Source organism: Ursus americanus, chromosome 14 (assembly GCF_024610735.1).
Source record: "Ursus americanus isolate L20-20 chromosome 14, mUrsAme1.1.p, whole genome shotgun sequence".
Classification (NCBI taxonomy): domain Eukaryota; kingdom Metazoa; phylum Chordata; class Mammalia; order Carnivora; family Ursidae; genus Ursus; species Ursus americanus.
Window position 1 is genome coordinate 51,168,294 of NC_142140.1, and position 21,484 is coordinate 51,189,777.

General features: G+C 60.8%; 3 protein-coding genes across 15 annotated transcripts in view; 2 read left to right on the forward strand and 1 right to left on the reverse strand.

The window, feature by feature from the left end:
• The first annotated feature begins 3 nt into the window (after positions 1-3).
• Positions 4-7,081, forward strand: TRMT1 (tRNA methyltransferase 1). Of its 3 annotated transcripts, XM_087867230.1 has the most exons (17): positions 4-95; positions 396-599; positions 687-742; positions 992-1,134; positions 1,301-1,488; positions 2,994-3,109; positions 3,190-3,302; positions 4,074-4,222; positions 4,405-4,491; positions 4,575-4,644; positions 4,728-4,862; positions 4,957-5,042; positions 5,310-5,418; positions 5,505-5,581; positions 6,375-6,494; positions 6,583-6,712; positions 6,905-7,081. In XM_087867230.1, the coding sequence occupies exons 2-17, from the start codon at positions 415-417 to the stop codon at positions 7,052-7,054; spliced, it is 1,914 nt and encodes a 637-aa protein (XP_087723356.1). In that variant the 5' UTR covers positions 4-95; positions 396-414; the 3' UTR covers positions 7,055-7,081. The 3 variants fall into 3 exon arrangements, with proteins under 3 accessions (XP_087723356.1, XP_087723355.1, XP_087723357.1); XM_087867229.1 differs by lacking the exon at positions 4-95 and having other exon boundaries at positions 379-599; XM_087867231.1 differs by lacking the exons at positions 4-95; positions 992-1,134 and having other exon boundaries at positions 526-599.
• A 401-nt stretch (positions 7,082-7,482) lies between these two features.
• On the forward strand, positions 7,483-13,994 carry LYL1 (LYL1 basic helix-loop-helix family member). 3 transcript variants are annotated; one of them, XM_045774512.2, is made up of 5 exons: positions 7,483-8,774; positions 9,029-9,238; positions 10,633-10,724; positions 11,292-11,392; positions 11,582-11,721. In XM_045774512.2, the coding sequence occupies exons 1-4, from the start codon at positions 8,179-8,181 to the stop codon at positions 11,381-11,383; spliced, it is 990 nt and encodes a 329-aa protein (XP_045630468.1). In that variant the 5' UTR covers positions 7,483-8,178; the 3' UTR covers positions 11,384-11,392; positions 11,582-11,721. The 3 variants fall into 3 exon arrangements, with proteins under 3 accessions (XP_045630468.1, XP_045630467.1, XP_045630469.1); XM_045774511.2 differs by lacking the exon at positions 11,292-11,392 and having other exon boundaries at positions 7,490-8,774; positions 11,582-13,994; XM_045774513.2 differs by lacking the exons at positions 7,483-8,774; positions 11,292-11,392 and adding an exon at positions 10,197-10,549 and having other exon boundaries at positions 9,100-9,238; positions 11,582-13,994.
• Positions 13,995-15,478: 1,484 nt separating this feature from the next.
• Positions 15,479-21,484, reverse strand: part of NFIX (nuclear factor I X) — a 94,739-nt gene continuing 88,733 nt past the window's right edge. For 8 of the 9 annotated variants that reach the window (XM_045774503.2, XM_045774509.2, XM_087867233.1 and 5 more), the window contains 2 exons: positions 21,136-21,227; positions 15,479-16,751 (listed from right to left, as the gene is read on the reverse strand). In XM_045774503.2, coding sequence (XP_045630459.1) covers positions 16,737-16,751; positions 21,136-21,227 — 107 coding nt within the window. In that variant the 3' untranslated portion in view covers positions 15,479-16,736. The remainder of the gene's footprint in view (positions 16,752-21,135; positions 21,228-21,484) is intronic. The other variant, XM_087867235.1, reaches the window with a different exon arrangement.

The window sequence follows — 21,484 nt, forward strand, 5'->3', positions numbered from 1 at the left end:
ACCTGCCCTCCCACTGTGCCAACATGGCGCCGCCCAGGTCCTAATCCGGGAAACGTGCACCCAGACTAATTCGGTCCTCCGCGCCTCGAGCGAGGGTGAGAAAGGCGTGGGTGACGCCGGGAAGGATCCAAACCAGGGTCGGGCCCGCTTGAGGGCTTCTGGCTTCTCAGGGGCCGGTCTTCCGAAGATGGGGTGTGGTGTCACCTTACCGAGGCCGCAGGGTCTTCTTAATCTTCACGGATGTATAGGCCACCTGGCCCGGGGACACAGCTCTCTGATACTCTTCCTATGCCTTCTCCCGCCCCCCGAATCAGGCTTGGCGGGCAGAGGCTCCCGCGGATGTCCCGTGTGAGAATCGTTCTGTAACTAAACCTGACTCTCCGCTCCGCCTGCAGTCCCTATAGAGCCCGATGTATGGAGGGGCAGCCGCAAGAGCTACGGAATCCGGCCGCAATGGAGAACGGCACTGAACCCTGCGGAGAAGAGCGCCCATCCGAGGCTCAGGAGACGACGGTCACCGAGGGGGCCGCCAAGATAGCATTCCCCAGCGCCAACGAAGTCTTCTACAACCCAGTGCAGGAGTTCAACCGGGACCTGACGTGAGCAGGGGCTTGGGGTCAGCTTGGCAGAGGGCAATGGAACAGCAAGGATGAGGGGGGTGTGAGCTAACCCTCCGTCTTCCGCAGATGTGCCGTGATCACCGAGTTTGCTCGCGTTCAGCTTGCGGCCAAAGGAATCCAGAGTGAGTCGAGGTCCACTCTCCTGGTGGGCGGGGGTCACACCGAGCTCGCTCTCTGTCCCGCCCCCATTCCCTTAAAGTCCTGAAAGGCTCCAGCCACACAGCAGACGCTGGGCTCATTTCCTTCAGGCTTTCCCCCTGGGATTTTGAGGAAGATTTTCTTCCCTGAATCTTCTGTATCCTGAGAAATAGGGGGAGGTCTCTCAGAGGGAGCTTTAATATCCCCTGACTTGTGCTTCTGGGTGGCTGCAGTCAAGGTGCCAGGTGAGAAGGACGTGCCAAAGGTGGTCGTGAACTTGTCAGAGCAAGAGGAGGAAAAGGCTGAACTGAAAGAGGGTGCAAACCTGGCCCCAGGAGACCAACCTCGAACAGCTGCGGTGGGGGAGATCTGCGAGGTGGGGCCTGAACATAGGAGGTGGCAGCCCTGGAGTCCTCCAGTAATGGAGGAAAGAAGGCTCCTGGGGCGGGAGAGCTGTAGGAGCTGGGTGGTGGGGGCTCCTTGGGGCCCAGCAGAGGATGGAGGGATCCATGTCAGTGGGGCTTCCTGATAACTCCCAACAGGAAGGCCTTCGAGTGCTGGAGGGTCTGGCAGCCTCGGGCCTCCGTTCCATTCGCTTTGCACGAGAGGTGCCTGGGCTCCAGTCTGTGGTTGCCAACGATGCCTCTGCCCGAGCCGTGGATCTCATGTGCCGCAACGTGCAGCTCAATGGTGTGGCCCACCTGGTGCATCCCAGGCAGGCAGACGCCCGGTAGGTCGCCAGGTAGATTGGGGGCAGTAGAGCCTGATGGCTGGAAGGTGCATGCTAGAACAGGGCCGCCTGGCTCAAACCCTGAGTCTGGCATATTCTCCCTCTGTGACCTTGGGAGAGTGCCTTAGTCTCTCTGAGCCCCGGGTTCCTTGTCTGTAAAATGAGGATATTAGTATTACAGGATTTGCAATACTAATGGTGTGTTGATTAAATGAGAGCTAATGCTTGAATAGCCAGAAATGGGTACCATCACAGTTTCCATTTTAGACTTAACTTCTCAACCTCTGGTTCTTTTGTTCATTCAAAGAACCAGCGTGTATCTAGTGTCCACAATGTGCCAGGCATTAGTAAACAAAGCAGACAAAATCCCTGACCTTGGGGCATTCACATTCTCTGCAAACAACCACCTGTGAGGCCCCGTGACCAGTTTTTTAGGGCCCACCAGCTAAGAATGATTTTGCATTTTTAAAGGGTTGAAAAGGGTACCACTTGTGGCCCACAAAGCCTGAAATTTTTGCTCTCTGACCCTTTACAGGAAACAAATAGTCTTTGATATGAAAAGTATTTGCTTTCCTGATTGTATTAAAAGCTGATGGGGGGCACCCGGGTGGCTCTCTTAAGCATCTGCATCTGTCTGCCTTCCGGCAGGTCATGATCCCAAGGTTCTGGGATCGGCAGGCTCCCTGCTCAGTGGAACGTCTGCTTCTCCCTTTCCCTCTGCTCTGCTCTTGCTCTTTCTCAAATAAGTAAAATCTTTAAAAAGACAAAAAATCTGATAGGAAACAAAGATCATAACAAATAATGAGACGAATGAGTAAACTGTAGTAAGCTAGAGGTGGAAAGTGCTGGGGTGGGGTGGGGGGTTGGAGGGCGGAGTGGGGGCTGGAGGAAGGTGGTGGGTGGGTTGCCATTTTAAATAACACGGTCAGGGGCGCTTTGGTGGCTCAGTCGTTAAGCATCTGCCTTCGGCTCCGGGCGTGATCCCGGCGTTCTGGGATCGTGCCCCGAATCAGGCTCCTCCGCTGGGAGCCTGCTTCTTCCCTTTCCCACTCCCCCTGCTTGTGTTCCCTCTCTCTCTGGCTGTGTCTCTCTCTGTCAAGTAAATAAATAAAATCTAAATTAATTAATTAATTAACACGGTCAGGGCAGGCTACACTGAGAAGGGAGCGTTTGCATTTCCTCACCTACAAAGGGAACGATCATCATTCCCAATCCATAGATTTGTCTGGAAGATTATTTGATGAGCTGAACTGCTTGAAATGGTTGTCAGGAGTCTGTTTGCTACATCGCGGCTGGCTCTTACTCTGGCCGTTGTTAGACGTGAGTGCACCGAGGCCCAACGAGGAAGAGTCATGCAGTTAGCAACTGGCCAAGCCAGGAACTGAACGTAGGCAGCTGGCCCCTAAATCCAAGCCAAAATGGTCACCCTGAATGCCAGAACACACGGAGGGGACAGAGCAGGTCCCCGGTGCAGGGGACTGAGGACCTGGCCTTCTCACTCCCAGGATGCTGATGTACCAGCATCAGAAGGCCTCGGAGCGGTTTGACGTCATCGACCTGGACCCGTACGGCAGCCCTGCCCCCTTCTTGGATGCCGCCGTGCAGGCTGTGAGCGAAGGAGGTGAGGCCGTGCTGACGGGGGGCGCAGAGCCGGGCTCTCGGTGTGGGGCGGGGTCCTCACTGCTCGGGTGGTCCCTGCAGGGCTGCTGTGTGTGACGTGCACGGACATGGCTGTGCTGGCGGGCAACAGCGGGGAGACGTGCTACAGCAAGTACGGGGCCATGGCCCTCAAGAGCCGTGCCTGCCACGAGATGGTGAGGGCGCTCCCCAGCCTCCCGGGCCGCAGACCCGCTTAGCTTCCTCCGGGCAGCCGGGGCCATAGCCGTCCCAAGATGTGGAGGACAAGCACGTCTGTAACCCGCGCAGTACTAAGAGCCTGGGGTGCCCGATCTGGTCGTCTAGGGGGCAGTGGTTTTGCCCGGGGTAGGAGCCAGTGCTTATGTCATTTTTCCCAGTATCGTCTGTTTGAACAATTTTCCAAGATTATTTTTCAAGGTGGTGTTTGGGTCTGGGTTTGGCTTTGAGTTCACATCCTAGCTTTGCTGGTGTCTTTGGACAATTGATCTTATCTTTCCGGGCCTTGGTTTTTGCATCTGTGCAATGGGCGTGATGGTGATGGGTTGCAAGGGGGATTCGAGAAGGCAGGGGCTGGCTGCATCCATGGGCCGGAAAGGAGGATGTCTCGTCTTTGTTCCTTAAGGGCCCTGTCATCAGGTCAGTCTGGGAAGCCGGAACACGGGTCTGTGGAGCACCTCGCACAGCTCAGGCTGCTGTCTATGCTAATCGGAATACGTTCAGTTGCGGGGGCCCATGGGCTCCTTCGTTGTGGGTACCCCCAGCAGGGCCATAAAGAGACACAGACCGTCCCGATTTCATAGATGAGGGAACTGAGGCTTTTGGCAAGGGTCAGGCAGCCGGGATGTTTGGGGCTGGGCTTGGAACCCAGGGAGCTGGGAGCTCTCAGAGTAGCGGGGAGGCCGTGGGGGAGGCGTGGCTGATGCCCGATGCCTGTTTCCCACCCCCAGGCCCTGAGGATCGTCCTGCATAGCTTGGACCTCCGAGCCAACTGCTACCAGCGCTTCGTGGTGCCACTGCTCAGCGTCAGCGCTGACTTCTACGTGCGCGTTTTTGTTCGCGTCTTCACCGGCCAGGCCAAGGTCAAAGCCTCAGCCAGGTTGGTCTGGGGCAAGGAAGGGTGATGGATGGAAGGAGGCAACAGGGCCTTTTGGGGTGTGGGCGGGACATCATCCCGCCCCGGGGAAATGGGGGTCCTAATGGGGGTGAAATTAGCCTGAGGGAGGAGTTGGGGTGCGGGGATCATGCTGGGGACTTCGGGCCACCCCTGCTCCCCCACAGCAAGCAGGCGCTGGTGTTCCAGTGTGTGGGCTGCGGGACCTTCCACCTTCAGCGCCTTGGCAAAGCGTTGGGAGCCTCTGGTGGCCGGTGAGCAAGGGGGAGCCGGGGAGGAAGGGGAAGAGGGGGCGTCCCAGGGTCACTGCTCCCCCCAACCACCCCTCTCCCTGTAGGGTCAAGTTCTCTGCAGCCTGCGGTCCCCCAGTTGCCCCCGAGTGTGGGCACTGCGGGCAGCGACACCAGGTGAGGCGGGGCAGGGGAAACAAGGGGGGCCCTGGGGTTGTGGCTGTCTTGACCCCTCCCATCTGGCCACTGTGTGTCTGTAGCTTGGCGGTCCCCTGTGGGCAGAGCCCATCCATGACCTGGACTTCGTGGGTCGTGTCCTAGAGGCTGTGAGCACCAACCCTGGCCGCTTCCATACCTCAGAGCGGATCCGAGGGGTCCTGAGCGTCGTCACTGAGGTGGGAGCAGGCCATGACCGGGAAGGGGGGGCCCCGCCTGTGCCCAGCCATCCCGCCTCCACCCACCCCACATCCACCCGGTCGGCACTCGCAGGAGCTCCCGGACGTGCCTCTCTACTATGCGTTGGACCAGCTCAGCAGCACCGTCCGCTGCAGCACACCCAGCCTCCTGCAGCTGCGGTGAGGGCCTGACCTCTGGGCGCCCTTGGGCAGGTGCAGCACCCCGGGCCAGCTGTCTCCTGTGACGCGGAGATCCAGCGCGCCTGTGTGCAGGGGCTGAGAACCCAGTTCGGGGGCCGTGAGCCTTGGTGAGGGGGACAGCCATACCAGCAGGATGGCCACGTAGCCGCGGTCGAGGTGGCTCCCACCCACACAGGGCAGCACTGGCTTTGGGGTCCAGCCGCCTACCCCCACCCCCTGCCAACCGTGGCCCTTCTTGGTCCCCAGGTCGGCCCTCCTCCATGCCGGCTTCCGGGTGTCACTTTCCCACGCCTGTAAGAATGCTGTGAAGACGGATGCCCCCTCCTCGGCCCTCTGGGACATCATGCGATGCTGGGTGAGGGCTGGCCTGACCCAAGGGGGGCGGCAGCGCAGGACATGGGCAGGCCTGCCATCCCCTGACCTTTGAGCTTTGCCTCCCAGGAAAAGGTGTGTCCAGTGAAACGGGAGCGCCTGTCAGAGAGCAGCCCGGCGTTCCGGATTCTCAGTGTGGAGCCCAGGTACAGGCACTGACAGGGCTGCCCGAGGCCAGGGGAAGCCCCCCGTGTGGGCAGACAGCACAGATACCTCCCTACACAGACACGTGCTCATTCCAGTGAGATCCAGAATCTTCCCACTGGCCTTCCCTTCTGCCCCTGCCCTGGTGGGGCCGCATCACTGCCCACCTGCACCAGTGCTGTCGTCTCCACCCCGTCCCCTCACCCCCACCCTCGCCCCGCAGCAGCCAGGGTAACACCTGTGAGCACCTGAGTCAGAGCCCCTTGGGACTCCCCCCTCACTCACTGGAAACCGAAGTTGTGCCTGTGGGCTCTGCACCCTCTGCCTGCGATCTCCCCTCTCCCCACCTCACTCCCTCCGGACTGGGCCTCGCTCTGACTCCCCAGACTCAGCCCCACCTTACCACCTTTATAAGGGCTGTTCTGTGCCTGGAGTGCCTGTTCCCAGGTCCCCCGATGGCTCTGCCTCACCTCCTTCCGGTGTCTCTGACCACTCTGCCTTGCACCCCTTCCCCCATCTCCCTGTTCCCTTTACCCTGCTCTGTTTTTCTCAAAACTCTTACTCGTGCCCGAACACTGTGTGATTTGCTTATTTCTGATTTGTCTCATCGTCTCATGCACTGGAACGTGGGCTTTACCAGCGGCAGATTTTAGGCACACAATAGGCACTTGGTAACTTTATTAAATGGATGAGAGTCTCGAGTCCTCCCGAAGCACGTGGAGCCGGCTGAGGCTGGCAGGTGGTCTCTGCACACTCACGGGCTCTGCCCCTCAGTGCCTGCTCCCGCGTCCCCAGGCTGCAGGCCAACTTCACCATCCGGGATGATGCCAACCCCAGCTCCCGCCAGCGAGGACTCAAGCGCTTCCAGGCTAACCCCGAGGCCAACTGGGGCCCCCGGCCCCGCGCCCGGCCAGGGTGAGTGAGAGCCTGGTGGCGGTGGGACTTGTGGCGGGGGGGCACGAAGGCCAGATGGGGGGTCCCAGCTACTCCTCTCCCCGCACAGGGGCAAGGCAGCAGGTGAAGCTATGGAGGAGAGACGCAGGCTGCACCAGAATAAGAGGAAGGAGCCAGCTGAAGACCCAGTCCAGCGGGCTGCCCGGCTCAAGACATTTCCCTGTAAAAGATTCAAGGAGGTGAAGCACCCCTGCCTCACCCTGCAGCACCCAGGGATCCCCCTCCCAGCAACAGGACAAGGCCAAGGGGCAGGCTGGGCCGGGAGACCTGGGGCGGGCAAGGTGTGGGGGTGAGCTCCCCATCCAGGAGAAGGACCCAGCAGAGGCTGCTGGGCTCTGGGCCAGGGTTCTCACCCACCATCCTCCCACCAGGGCACCTGTCAACATGGGGACCAGTGCTGCTACTCCCACAGCTCCCCCACACCCGAGGACACTGCTGAAGTGGCCCCCGGCGACCGTCCAGAGACTCCTTCCCAGAACCCTCCTGGGCCTGGTGTGGCCACTGGTCCAGGAGTAGACTGAGCCAATAAAGAGATGTCATCCCTTCAACTGTCATTTGTCTGAATGAGAAGGCTGCCTGGGGTCTGTCTGTCCATCTGCCTTAGGGGCTCTGTCCATCTCTGCAGCGACATGTCTGGAGTCTCTTCCTCTGTCCGTTTGTGGGTTGTTGTTGTTTTTTTTAACTCCCCAAGAGAGCTCCGTGATTCTGGGGGTTTGTTTGCCCCTGCCTGACTGAAGTGTTGTCTGGGGTGTTCTGTCTGGGGGTGGGAGGAGGTGGGAGCGGACCATCCGCAGGTGCGGTGGGAGCGGTGGTCTGTCCAGGTGCAGCACGAGGCGCTCTGCCACCCCGTTGCGGGTGCCTGCAGTTCCCGAGGCGGCCACGGGGCGGCAGCCGTGTCCTCGTGCCCGGGGGGGCCTTCACACACCGCCCCCCTGTCGGCAAGCAGGCCGGCTCTCCAGTCACCCAACCCCTACACTGCCTCGCCTCGCCGCCGGGTTTCTCTGGCCGAGCTCCCCGCGGGCCGCGGTGGCGGAAGCCGGACCGGAACCAGGCGCCTTGTGCATCCGCTCGAGACCAGGTGCTTCCTGCTCCGCGGCCCCTCAGGCGAGCAGAGCGAGGCGCGGGCGGGCCTGCTGCTTCCCCTCCCCTCCAGGACAGAGGGTTAGCAACGTTAACGGAGAAGCTTAGGGCCCAGTCCCCCCCTCCCCCCCGTGGTAACTGTGGGGCCCTCCCAAACACCTTTCTCTTCACTTCATCCCCATCTGTAAAATGAACCTAAATCCTAGAACCTAGCTTGTAGGGATCATCAGGTAACTCGTGTGCTTGGAGATGAACTCTTGTTTCCCCTGGGCCGCGGGTGGGTGGGTGGTGGACTGGTCCTGGGCTCCGCCAGATCCCTGGGAGGCTGGGGAGTGTGGGTCGGCGTGGCTCCTACTGGGCCCCAGCTAGACACACCTGAGGCAAAGCAGGACCGGCCCAGGTGGGAGGGCACTGGAGAAAGGGATAGTCTTGTGCCTACCACCAAGCTATGGGGGCGGGGGGGGGCTCCCTTCCGCGAGGCTGCAGGCCAGCGTTGAGCTCCATCACCACTCCCAGAAAGCTGCCCAACGCCTATCACCATCCTCCCCTCCACCCCTAGTGGCTGATGATGTGGGATGAGGGCCAGAGACCACCAAGCTGGGCCTGTGTGCTCCGGTGGCCTAGAGGATCGGCATCCTGTGGGGATGCGCTGGGGGCACCTATTGTAAAGCTTGGCCATCCCTGGCCCCCTAAGAAGTCCCTCCCAGCCGTGGCACTTCCTCTCATCCTCCTGGGCCTTAAAAGGTGGTGTGGACACCAGGCCTGGGCGCCCAGGACACCGGCCCTGGCTGGACACCCAAGGGCGGACTGTAAGAACTGCCTTCCCTCCAGTGCCCCCGTCTGGGGTGGGGGTGGTGCAAAGCCTGGGAGGGGTGGCGTAAAAAGAGGAACCAAGCAGGGTGAGGAGAGGAGGAGCAGCAGGGGGCCCTGGGTCATGAGGCCCCAGCACTGCCGGAAAGGGCTCTCCTCCACCCCCATCAGCACGGACACTTGGGCAGGGGGTGTTCAAAGCCGGAGGCGGAACCCAAGCGACACTAGAGGCCGCGACTTCCCTGCCTCGGTTTCCCCTCTGCGTACATCCGGGTACTTCACTCCCAGCCGTGCACTGGGTCGGGGTCCTCAGAGGCCCGGGGCCACTCCAGTGCCTGGGGGGGACGGAAGGTGAGGCCCTGAGGGGTGACGGCCCGGTCCGTCGCCGGCCGGGGGCGGGGCTGTGAGGCCCGCGCTCGGAGATCCCCGCCCGCCGGTTTCCTCCGGGGTCAGCCCGGCTCCTTATCAGGCGCGGCCAGTCGGCCAGGCTCTTATCTGTGCCGGTCCAGCATCCTCCGGCGCGGCCAGGGGTGAGAGGGAGGAAACTGGGCCGCCGGGGGCGGGGAGAGGGCGGGCCGGCCTGGAGCAGCTCACTTTCCCTCGAGGGATCCACGCCGCCGTTGCCGCGGGCCTTGGGAGCCCGGGAAGAGGCGCGGCCCCGACGCCGCTGCCGGGAGGGGGCGGCAAGCTCCCAGCGGCCCTGAACGCAGAGGCCGGACCGATCGGGGCCACGGAGCCTGGCCTGAAACCCAGTCGCATCCTGGCCCTGAAGGACAGAGCCAGGGCACTCACCAAACAGCAGGACCAGTGCGGGGGTAAGAGGGGAGTCCGCCTGAAGGTGGGGGATCCTGGGAGTGCCTGCATTCATTCATTCGTTCGTTCATTCATTCATTCATCGGGGGAACCCACTAAGTGGGAGTCCAGGCCAGCTTCCCCAGGGCCTAGGTAGGGAAGACAGGGCAGAGGGGCCAGGAGTCCCAGAAGTTGCTGGACACTGCAAGTCACAGGGCCAAACCTTCTAAGTAGGGTTGCAAAGGAGTTGATGCTGATCAGGGTAGGAAATGGGGTGTGGGGGACACCAGGAAGGGCCAGAGAAGGATTAAGACACGCCTGTATATTCTGGGCAGTGGGGTCAGGGTTTGGGATTCTGGGTCAGCATTTTTTATTATAGTGTCAGCGATGGGGTTACAGGGTTAGTAAGGGGGATATTTTCAGTGGGGGTGGGAGTCAATGGAGTGATTATGGGGGACTTTCATGGTGTGACATGGAGGCAATGAGAAGAGCCCCCAGGGTCATAGCTGAGGGCCACATGGTCAGCTGGGGCGGGGGTGGGGGATCAGTGAAGGGTCAGAGTCAATTGTAGAGGGATTCTAAGGTCACATGGTATCAATGAGGGGGTCTCGGGATCATCCTGGGGACCACAGGATCCATCACGGGTTCCTTCCTCAGCCCTCTCTCCAGGTTCCAGGTGAGAAGGGATTCTGGAATAAGGGAAATTTGCTCAGAAGCTGGGCAACTGAGGCCCTCGTGGGTCACAAACAGCTCAGAGATGGTCCTGCCGAGCTCAGGGCCGCCCAGAGACTCATTGGCTACCACCTGCCCTTGTGTCAGACCCCCCTCCCATGTCCTGGTGGTTTCTGAGCCCACCTGCCTTAACGCACCGAACCACCCCCCTCCCCCGCCCTTTCCCTCTTCTTTGAGGGCTCTGTTGGTCTGAGGGATGTGCGTGGCATCTGATTCCTCCCTCCCCGCTGGCTTCCTTCCCTCCCACAGGTGAGCACCCCCTTGGGGTCCATGTGCCCGCCCCAGGCCCAGGCAGAGGTGGGCCCCACCATGACTGAGAAGGCCGAAATGGTGTGTGCCCCCAGCCCAGCACCCGCTCTGCCCCCCAAGCCTGCCTCGCCTGGGCCCCCGAAGGTGAAGGAGATGGGGCACCAAGGCTCCTCACCCCCCAGGCTGCCCCCTGGCGTGCCAGTGATCAGCCTGGGCCACACCAGGCCCCCAGGGGCAGCCATGGCCACCACGGAGCTGAGCGCCCTGCGGCCCCCGCTGCTGCAACTCTCTACCCTGGGAACTGTCCCACCCCCCCTGGCCCTGCATTATCACCCTCACCCCTTCCTTAACAGGTCAGTGGGGGGCTGGGGCCTGGGGGGAATCCCGGGCCAGGGTCCTTGCCCACAAGGCGTTAGTGACCCACGACCCCTTACAGCCTCTACATTGGGCCGGCAGGACCTTTTGGCATCTTCCCTAGCAGCCGGCTGAAGCGGAGACCAAGCCACTGTGAGCTGGAGCTGGCCGAGGGTGAGTAGGGGTTTGTGTGCAAATCCATCTGCTGGGGCTCCTGTCTACCACAGGGAAAGGTGCTGCAGGTGCACACAGACATACACAGGACAGCCCACACGGGGACTCAGTACGCAGGTTACACCCATGTGCAAAACCACAGACCCATGGCCAGGCCCACGCAACCACAACCACCCAACAAGCCACAAAGAGTCATGGCAAAATGCACCATGGCATGGGGGGCCACAGAATGACAGCCCCAATAGAATGCACAGCCACGCAGGAAACAGCCACAGGACAACAACCACACAAGACAGCCACACAACCACAGCCACTTAGGACCATGGCCACACAAGAGTCAGCCACAGAACCACAGCCACACGACCACAACCACCTGGCAATGATCAGACACAACCACAGCCATTTAGATATACCAGGAATTCACCCAAGACACAGACAGGACCACGTGCACACCTAGGGAACTTCTCAGACCCACATCCACCTCCAGCCACATACAGGGGTACACTCCAGAATGAGGACCGCAGGGACGGCTCCCCAGACTGACAGCCACAGGAAACTTTTCCCTAGGAATCTCAGCCATTGACATAAAGGTGTGGACAGTCAGAGATACAGAAAGCCTCAGCTGCCTGCAGCCCGAGCCTGTGATCGTCCTTGTCTAGGCTGCCGGGGTGAGTGGGGGTGGGAGCCGGGTTGCTCACTAGCAGGGGAGCTACACGTGGATTCTACTTGGGGATCCTTTGGATGGAGAGAGCCCCAGCCTGTGTGGAAGTTCCCAGGAGGGTTCTGGGTTCCTGAAGCCAGGGCAGGAGGGGGCGCCCCCTGGACCTCGGTGCCAACCCAACCCCTCTTGTTCACAGGGCACCAGCCCCAGAAGGTGGCCCGGCGTGTGTTCACCAACAGCCGGGAGCGCTGGCGGCAGCAGAATGTGAATGGCGCCTTCGCAGAGCTCAGGAAGCTGCTGCCAACGCACCCGCCCGACCGGAAGCTGAGCAAGAACGAGGTGCTCCGCCTGGCCATGAAATACATTGGCTTCCTGGTGCGGCTGCTGCGCGACCAGGCGGCCGCTCTGGCCGCAGGCCCCGCCCCGTCCGGGCCCCGCAAACGGCCAGCGCATCGGGGCCCCAACGATGGCGCCCGTCGCGGGCCTTGTCGCAGGGCCGAGGCAGTGGTGCGCTCGCAGCCCGCGCCCCCGGCCGGCCCCGACGGCGGCAGCCCCGATGGGGCGGCCCGGCCCATCAAGACGGAACGAGCGGTCGTGAGCCCTGAGGTGCGGTGACCTCCGCAGCGTTGCCTCTGAGCCGAGGGGCACCGGGAACTCAGCCCAGGGAGGTCGAGGAAAGGGCGGACGATGCCCTGCGACTGCTCGGGAGCGAACTCCCCCGAAGAGGGACCAGTGAGGACGTCCCCAACAGGGAAAAGGGCCGGGGGGTCTGGAAGGGCGACTGTCGCCCCCAAAAGCCCTGCAGACATTTTTTTTTTTTTTTTTACATCACCCACCGCCCGCTGGAAATGGCCTTTCCCGCGTCTCCCTCCCGGGGACGAGGTCCGGGAACCAACATGGCAGACAGGTCATCGGACTAAAGTGGTGCCTCTTTTTTCGGGGCTGGGGTCACCGACAGAGGTGGGGAGGGACTGGGGAGTCTTTGCCCTTCTCACCGGCGCCCCGCTCCTGGACCGCGTCCGGGGAGACACAGAATCGACGCCACCGCCCACCCCACCAATCCCGAACCGGTCCCCGTACGACGGCGTTAGCGAAAGCGCGGGCGCTCTTACTTTTGTTTTTCTTTATTTCTTTATTTCACATACACATTAGCCATTCAATGGAGAAGCCGGAGAGAGTCAGGCAAAGATGGTATAACAGAAGCGCAGTGACGGGGGCGGGGCGGGGCGGGGCGGAGAGGGAACATACGGGCTGGCTGCCTACTTGCATTCCGCTAGGACACTGAAAACCCAGAAAACAAAACAGACAGTAAACTACCCTTGTTTCTTATGTATCTCAGTGCAGAGACGGGGGTGGAGGGCAGAGAGAGGGGGAGACCAGGCTGAAGGAGGAGGAGCGGAGGGACAGGGGACGCTAAGGGGGAAGCACACCAAATCCATTAGTACTATATATAGAGATACTCGTATATACTGCGTTTCTTAGCCTAAGAAGAAACTTGTTTGACGGGACGGGCGGCCTTCGCGGTCCGCGATGCTGGTGCTGGTCGGGCGCACGGATCTCCCGGGAGGGGCCGAAGCGGGGCTGGCCCAGGCTGGCTTGGGGGGGAGGGGGGCGCCCCGAGGGTGGGTGGGTGGGGGGAGCAGAGGCGGGGCTGGGGTGCCCCTCGGGCTCTCGATTGGGGGACGAAATTTCTCGTGACTTTATTGCTCCTTTATTTTCTCTCGTGTGGGGGGTCCGTTCAGCACGGTCGGGGTGAGGAAATGGTGGGTCGTCTGAGCCACCCGGCCCCTCTGGGACCCAGAGCGCGGCGTCCGCTCCGCCAGCACGGGGGTGAGAACAAGGCACTAGGTCGGCCGGCCAGCGCGGGGGCGGGTGTGTAAGGCAGTCGACGGGGCTGGTTGCAGGGTGGGGTAGGGCTGTGTGCGGGGCCGTGTGCGTGCGTGCGTGCGTGCGCGGGCCTGGGCGAATCGACCTGTCAGCTTGGCTGGTCCTGTCCTGGAGCTTCGAGCCTTCCTCGTGCTCCCCGGTGGGTGACGGGGGTAGGGGTAGGGGTGGGAGGAGTGATGTTGAGTCGGGGGCGCCGGGGAAAAGGGGGGGTAACTACCAACTTGCTGAGCGCGCTCCTGATAATGCTGGTGAGGGTCAAGTTGGCGTCTGGCTCAAAGAAGGGCGCTCGGGGCGGAGAGGGAGGGAGGGAAGGGACGTTTGTTCGTTGGCATTGACCTCTGCGGGGGAGGGGCTGGGGACCCCCCCGCCGCGCCCCCGTGCCCGGACGGGGATGGGGCGAGGAGGGGGCGCTGGGCCCTGGGGAGGGGGCGCCCGGGGAGACCCGCGGCCGGAGCAGCCCAGCCGCCGGGCGTATGCCGCTGTCCCGTTCCGTTAAACTCAACAAAGAAGGGATATGCGTGTTCCTAACAAGTGCAGGATATTTAATTGATTCATAAACTTATGTATAATAGTTTGTGGGTTTTTTTAAAACGTACTTTATAATGTAAGAAGCACCAGGGTTTTTATGTTGAATTATCTTAAAAATAATTTTCTCTCGTCCTTTTCCTTTTTGATCTTGTGGTTTTTGTTTTTTTTAATGTCGAGGTGGTTTTTTTTTTTAACTCTAAAATGTGAACGTTTCCTTCAGCCCTCCCACCGAAACCGAGAACGAACGACGAAACAAATAAAAACCCCAGATCATCCTCGTCAACATAGGAAAACGACTTAAAAAAAAAAAAAAAAGAAAGAAAGAAAGAAAACGAACAAAAAAAAAAAAAAGGAAAAAAACACTCAGCTTTCGTTATCCCCGCGCAGGGCGGGGCAGGCCCAGTTCTTTTAGCGTCCCCAGAGCCGCGAGGACATTACAACAAAAATAGAATTTTTCTTAACAATCTCTTAACATACAAAGATAGGAAAACTCTCTGATGCATTGCACTTGGTTCAATGAAAAAAAAAGTTCATTTCCCCCATATATATTTTTTGTGGGTTTTTTTTTCTCTTCTAAACACATCCCCACATCTCCTGTCGCCCTCGTCGCCCCTCGCCTGCCCCTCACAACGACACTTGGGAAAGGAGCGGCCCCCACCCCCCTGCCCGCCCGGGCTGCGCGCTCCCGCTCCGGCCCAGCTGGCCTGCAGCTTCCGACCTCGCCCGGGCGGGCGCCCTGCAGACCCCGGCTCCCGCGGGCCCACCGCGCCTGCGGCCCCGATTGTCTTCGAGGGAAGGGGCGCGTGCGGCCGGGCAGGGGGTCCCTTCCGCTCCCCTCTCAGCTCTGACCCTGTTTAGCCAACCAAACTGAAAAATCATTGCACTTTGACCGCGCGTCACGCCCGGCCCACCCGGCCCCCCACCCCCCCACCCGCCCTACTCCCCACGCCCCCCCACCCAGGCTCCCGCGGGATCCCCTGTCCCCAGCTTCTCAGTCCCGGTCTTCCCCGAGGGCTGCACGCGGATGGGGGAGGGCCTTCGCTCAACTTCCAACAAAAGCCACTCCTGGGGCCGGCCGCCCTGTGGCTTCCAGTCGAGGGGGAGGCGCCACTCGCTGGCCCCTTCTGCCCCAGGTCAGGGCCCTCCTCGCCTCTCCAGCCAGGTCCCTCCCCTCCTTCTGTCCCTCCCTGCTGGGGCCACAGCCTCACAAACTAGATTCACAATAAATAAAGCCCACAACCCACCCCTCCGGTGCAATGTTGGGTTGACTGACTTTCAGAGGATCCTGACCTGTGCTTTGTGTTTTCATACAGTTAAGAAAGAGAGAGAGAGGCACAAGGACTCGAGAAGGGGGCCTAGGAAGGGAGATGCAGGGAGGAGGGAGTAAGGCACAGAAAGACAAGCCAGAGGGGCCAAGTCACACCCTGGAAGGGGGCTGGGCATGCTCTTGCTTCCCTCCCTCCCAGGGGGCTACAGAAGACCCTCTGGACAGGCCCCCAACCATCCCTGGGGGGGAGGAAGGGGCTGCAGGGGGAGGGGGAGAGCTACTTCCTGGGGTGTGTTACCAAATTGTTCCCAAGTTGCTCAAATGGAGGAGGAGTTCCCAATTGCAACGGCAAAAGACCCGAACAATGAATGCCCCACCCCTAAATAAAGAGTAAAGACATTACAGCTGAAATCCAGAAAGAAGTGGCCAGGAGGCCCTTGTGGTGGAGAAAGTGGGGTTGGGAGGGGAGGACAGAGAAAGCTCCAAAACACTTTTGAAAAAGGACAACACCCAACACCCTCCAAAGGAGCTGCAAGTCGGCGAGCAGGACGCCTACCTAGCGCCGGTGGCGGCTTGGCCGGTGGCAGCGGCGGCCGCCTCGTCCTCCTCGCTCGGCTCCGGGGTCCCCTTTCTGCTCCACTCTCCGGCCCGGCCACAGCAGGGCTGTCTGTGTGAGGGGCAGGGGCAGGGACCGGTGGGGCGGAGCGAGGGCACCAGCATGCGGGGCTGGGGTGTGGGGGCGACCTGGGGCCCACCTCCCCTCACTCGTGGTGCGGCGAGAGAGTGACTTTCCCCGCCTGCGGAGAGAGGGAAGAGGGGGCCTGTCCCAGGCTGGGATGGGCTGTCGTAGCATTCCGACTTTTTCCTATGGACTGTACAGAGGGGTCTGGGGCCCTGAAACTACCCCTGAAGCTCAGGGTGGGGTGACAGAACACCCTCCATTTCAGGAGCAAGAAACTAGCTCCAGGGGCCCGCTCCCTGGGCCCCCCCTCCCGGGGGGCTTCTAGCCCAAAGGTAGGGCAGGGAGACCTGGAAGCCACCGGCCTCACCTAGTCCAGAGCAGTTGGGGGAAGAAGCCAGAGGCCAAGGCAGTGGGGACAGGGCGGGGGTGGGGGGTGGGGGGACAGGCAGGGAGGGGGCGGAGTCTGGAGGGAGAACCCTCTGGATCTGCACCCCATCATTTGTACAAGCTTGTCCTCCGAGCTCCGTAGTGAAGCTCCGGCCCGAGTTGGGGGTGGGGTTCCCCTAGGAAGGGTGAGGGTGGAGGACAGGCCCCTTTAGAACTGTGCTGGCTGCTTTGTTGGGTTGATTTTGTTCCTTCCCCGGAAGGTCGGGGCGGGGGCGGGAGGGGAGAAAGGCAGTTCTGCTGCATCCTTTCTTTCTTTCTGTCCTCTACTTAACAGAGTCCGTTTGCATGTTTCTTTCTGCTTGGCTGCTGGTGCACAGCTCCACCGAGACCTCTTCCGAGGGCTCTCCGAGAACTGGGCTGCTTCTGGGGGCCTGCAGGGCTCCCCGGGCTGGAGGAGAGAAGGGCTGAGTGGCTGACGACGTCTAATTTTTGCTTTTCGGTGGGGCTGGGCTGGGGGATTTTTCCACGTCTCAAAATTTCTTCTCCCCCCGTTTGAGGAACCTCTTCTTTACATTTTGTCATTTCTCTTTGTCGATCTTATCAGAGGAACCAGGACTGAAATGGGACAAAAAGAGGCCATATTGAGAACAGCAGGGGCAAGTCTCTTCTCCATCCCACCTGGCCCACTGACCGCAGGCCTGAGCCCAAGGCCCCTGGAGGGCCCACCTCCAGCAGAGGCAAGGACACCAACACCCCACGAAGAGGTACATCCCCACGCTGTCGGAACCTCCTATGGGAATCCTGCCGCCCCCAAGAGACCCTGCCCCAGTGTTAGGGTCCAGCTGGCCTTCCCGTGGGCACTGTGCCCAGCGGGGGGGACCCCCATGGCTGGAGCTGGCACAGGCACAGACCTGGGATCGGGCCATGTTTCCAATTGTTTAGGTTTTTGTATGGGTCCTGCAGGGTGGGGAGGATGCCAGGCTGGAGCTTTTGTCCCCAGAGGGGTTTTGGGAGTGGGGTGGGGGTAGCTCAGCTTCTTGCTGAGTTTTCTTTCTGTCTCTTTGGATTAAAAGCAGAAATTCCCGTCTGTACTCCCCAGCCAAGGTCCCACAGGCTGAAAGGCTGGGGGGGGGGAGACACCACATGGCTTCAGTCCCTAGTGGTACCCGGCCTGGGGGAGGGGCCCTGGAGCCCACTGTGCTTGATCCTCTACCCTCAGGGCACCTGGTGCAGGGGGAAGGACGCAAGGCTCCCTGGAGCGGGAGTCGCTTCCCTCAGGGTGCCAGCAGGGGGAGCCACCTTCCCACAAACGAGTCCTGGCAGCTCTTCCTCACAAAATACACCTGACCCGAGGCTGGGCCGCCGGGCAACGGCCTCCATCAAGGCTCTGGCCCCACCTTGCGGCCAGCGGGGGAGGGGTGGGAACATAGGTGTTCTCCTCTACCAGCTATAGGACCGAGGTAGGCCTGGTAGTACCCTCGGGGCCAAAAAGGGGTCCCTGAAAATGTATTCCGGGGCCTCAACCAGGCTCTGGGTCACAGACTCAGCTCTGCAGGAGCCAAGCCGAGCTAAGTACAGAGCCACCACTGGGTAGTATCCCTTCTGCCCTTGCTCCAAGCCCCACACAGCAGCCAGCGAGGAGAGGACGACCCGCCTGAGGCTACACAGTGCCCGCACGGCCCAGCCAGCACGCAAGCATGGGGACAGTTCCGAGTCCATGCTCCCAACCACTGCACGTGGCATGCTCACAGGGAGCCCAGGGCCAAGGCTGGCACATCGGAGTGAGGGCCCGGGGCGGCTAGATCAGCCAGCTTTTCAAAAGAAGCCAGAAGTCCAGACAGCATTGCATGTGAAAGTTGTTGGTGTTTAAAACCTCTCTTTTCAGCCACACAGATTATGCCTGCAGGCCCACCCCACCCCTCAGGCTCTGGTCTGGGTGGTCTTCCACTGTGAGATGAACACATCGAGTTTAGTGTTACAAAGGGCCTACAAGATCACCTAGAACCTTCTTTGACAGTGGAAACATTCTCTGCGTGCCCTATCCAGTGTGGTAGCCACTAGCCACATGCGGCTTCTAAGCAAGTAAAACGTGGCTTAGTGTCACTGAGGGACTGAAGTTTTCTCTAGTTAGTTATTTAATTTAAACTTCAACAGCCATACATGGCCAGCGCCTGCCCCACTGGGTGGTGCAGATGGAGGGCATTTGGAAGAATGGGGGTTTGGGGTGGCCACAATGACTGGGGTGCTGCTGGCGTTTACTGGGTGGGCAGAGGTGACGAACTTCCTGCCCCGTGCTAAACAACACCCGGAAGAGACCTGCCCTCCTGTGGCGGGGGCTCCTGGAGGAACTGCCCAAAGTCCAACCCCATCAACTGCCTAAAGGCCTTTAAAGGGAGGCTCATGGGATACTTGGCACTGCATGGGGGAAACCCAGGCCTGAGGCACCCCCTGAGTCGGGTGGAGGGCTGAGTCGGGAGCCAGCCCCTGGGGTTCCATTCCTGGCCTGAGGAGAAGGGAGCTGCCTGGGTGAGTCCCTATCACTGTGGCCTAGCCTCGGTATTCTCTGGTACCCCTTCCCAAGGGGAGACTACACGGAGACCCTTACAGCATGGCTGTGTGGGCCCGGCCCTCACCCACCCTCCCTGTCAGGGAGAGGAGGCAGAGGACAACTGGGACGTGGAGAGCCCGCTTGGCCCCTCTGTCTTTGTCGGACCAAGCCAAGGTGCCAGGCTGGTGCCCTTGGGGTCCCCTGAGCTGCATGGCAGGGGGACAACCACCAGTGCCCAGACTGGGGACCCCCCCTCAGGAAAGGGAAGACTCCAGTTCAAGGCCTGGAGTTAGGGACAAAGGTGGTTCCAGGATAGCTCCCCAGCGCCTTACCAGAGGTCCCAGAAAAGGGGGAGGGGCATCTGCCGCCAAGCACAAAGTGGCTTTTTTCTGCTCACCCTTTCTGCTTCCTGAGCCAGGTCCAAAATTGATTAAAACTAAGTAAAAAGCGCTGCCCAGGGAATGACAAAATTGCTAAAATTCTCTTTTCTTCCCTCATTCTATTGTTCTCTCTCCATCTGGTGCTCCAGAGATCAGCTAAAGTCACTGGTTACTGTGGAAACCACCCCCCACTGTAGCCCCTGCGCCCGCTGCAGCCGCCCGCCTGCCCCCAGGCCCAAGGGCTCTCGGCTGTGCAGGCCTTGTCCGGCTCCTCCAGTCTCCCCCACCGTCACCCCCAGACACACCTGCCTGCTGGGGCCCCTTGCAAAACAAGGGGAAGAAAAACCGTTTCCCAAACTTGCCTCAAACTCTGCCTTGGCCCCAAAGTCCAAGCAAAGTGAGCAGAGAACGTGAAGAAGGGAAAGCACACGGAGACGGAAACAGGGTGAGCGGGGGAGGACTCGGCAGTGGTCCCCAAGAGTGAGCACGCGCACGGAGCTCTAGGCGGCTGGGGCGGAGGGGCGGAGGGAGGGCGGGCGGGCGGGCGAGAGCGATGGAGCCCTGCTGCCTGGTGCCAGCCCAGAGCCAGGAGGGGAGGCCCGCCTGCTGTCCCTTCCTCTGGCACCCCCTCCCGCCCTCTGCCAGCAGGGCTCTCTCGGCCTCCCTGGCACAGAGCAGCGGAGGGGGCTGGCTCCAGCCCCTGCTCGGAGCCATTGTTTTTCTTCTCAACACCCCCAAGTTCAAGTTCATCTGGGTGTTACATCATGTCTGGTTGCTCCTGGAAACCAGACGGGTCAGACGTGACTCTGGGGAAAGGGGGTGGGAAGCTGGAGGGGGTTGAAGTTCCCCTCCCCTCCCCTCCTTGCCACTAGGGAGCTCTGAAGTTTGAAGTTTGACAAAGTTTTTTGGCTTTTTTTTTTTTTTTTTTTTTGAGGGAGGGAAAGGAAAAGGGAAAAAAAAACAAAACCTCAAACCACACACACAAAACTTCCATCCACCAACTTTCTCTGGACTTGGGCCTCAGAGCAGTAAAGGAGCAGGAGCCCAAAGAGGTGGCCCTGCGGCTCTGGGCCGATGTGGATTTCCTGGGGCTGAGAAAGCCTCCAAGGCCTTGGGCTCACAGGGAGGTGTTTTTGTAAAATGTGCGAAAGAGAGCCGTATTTGCATGTTCTTTTCCGAGAAGCCGGGTGATGCTGTAAGAGCTGCCTCCACCCTGCCCTGAACCCTAGGGCCTGGGGCTCTGTGGGCTAGTCCCAGCCTCTCAGGGACAGGCACAGGGAGGAGGGGGCCCGCATGCGGATGTGTGCACGGATGCCTGTACAAAGCCGGATCCAGGGCATTCCAGCAGGAGGGCTGGAGTTTTCCTTGTGAGAACTGGGGACAGACGGGAGCTGGACTGGAGGTTCCAACAGCCCAGCCTCCCCTCTAACAGGATTCATGGGGACGTGAGGGAGGGGCCTCCAGGGTGGCAACAGGCCCTGCCCTACCCTGGGTGCCAGAGTCTCTGGGCATGCAGCCCACCAGGACGGCTCTGTCCCTCCTCCACCCCTTGCCCAGCCCACCCAAAGCCAAGGAAGGAGGGAGGGCTGGGGGCCAGGGCTTCCAGCTGGAGAGGGAGGAGAGCAACAGGCAGACGCTGTCCTCTTCCTAACGGGGCCTCGGGCTACCACCAGGCCTGGCCCAGAGCGCCTCTAGCCTCAGGTCTTTGGCCGCCTTCCCCAGGGCCGGGGCTGTCAGAGCTAATTATCCAATTAGCTGATTAGCCAGGGGACCTGGGGGCTGCCTGGGGAGGCAGGCTCAGCTGGGCTTGCAAAAGCCTGGGCCCTCCAGCCCTGCCCTAGCCCCTTCTCCCGGATTGGCCCCAAGGAACCGGCCTCTTCCCCGACGTCCGCGATGCCCCCGCCCCTGCCTGCTCCCCCTGTGCCCACATCCACATGGTGGGTGGGGCCTCCTACCTGAGACTGCTTCGGGATGTTCAGAAAGTTGCCGTCCCAGGGTCCAATGCTGACAAACCCTTGCCCCTGCCTGTTCTCCCTGTGCCCACATCCACATGGTGGGTGGGGCCTCCTACCTGAGACTGCTGTGGGATGTTCAGAAAGTTGCCGTCCCGGGGTCCGATGCTGACAAACCGGTTGGCAGAGGAGGCGCCTGTCGTTGCGAATGCTGTGGGGAGCAGGGAAGAGAGGGAGAGACCCTGTGAGGCCTTGGGGCCTGCCCAGGCACTGCCCTTCGGGGCTGCTGAGAGAGGGAGAGACTGGATTAGACCATGCTGCCGGGGCTTAGGCTGGCCGTGGGAAGGACAGGCCGGAGGGGTCCCATCATCCTCTCACTGACCAGGAGCACACACTGTCCCCCACCCCTAGCACTGCACCTCAGCCAGGTGTCCTCTTTCCTGGTCCGGGGTGAGGGAGGGGCCCTGG

What these genes read in the sequence shown, in the direction of transcription:
- LYL1 (XM_045774511.2), top strand. Translation starts at nt 8,179, where the DNA reads ATGATGTGGGATGAGGGCCAGAGACCACCAAGCTGGGCCTGTGTGCTC. An exon ending in GTGCCTGGGGGGGACGGAAG is followed by an intron (nt 8,775 to 9,028) that starts GTGAGGCCCTGA and finishes CTTTCCCTCGAG; the next exon opens with GGATCCACGCCGCCGTTGCC. An exon ending in TGAGCTGGAGCTGGCCGAGG is followed by an intron (nt 10,725 to 11,581) that starts GTGAGTAGGGGT and finishes TCTTGTTCACAG; the next exon opens with GGCACCAGCCCCAGAAGGTG.
- TRMT1 (XM_087867230.1), top strand. Translation starts at nt 415, where the DNA reads ATGGAGGGGCAGCCGCAAGAGCTACGGAATCCGGCCGCAATGGAGAAC. An exon ending in CGGTGGGGGAGATCTGCGAG is followed by an intron (nt 1,135 to 1,300) that starts GTGGGGCCTGAA and finishes AACTCCCAACAG; the next exon opens with GAAGGCCTTCGAGTGCTGGA. An exon ending in TCCTGAGCGTCGTCACTGAG is followed by an intron (nt 4,863 to 4,956) that starts GTGGGAGCAGGC and finishes CGGCACTCGCAG; the next exon opens with GAGCTCCCGGACGTGCCTCT.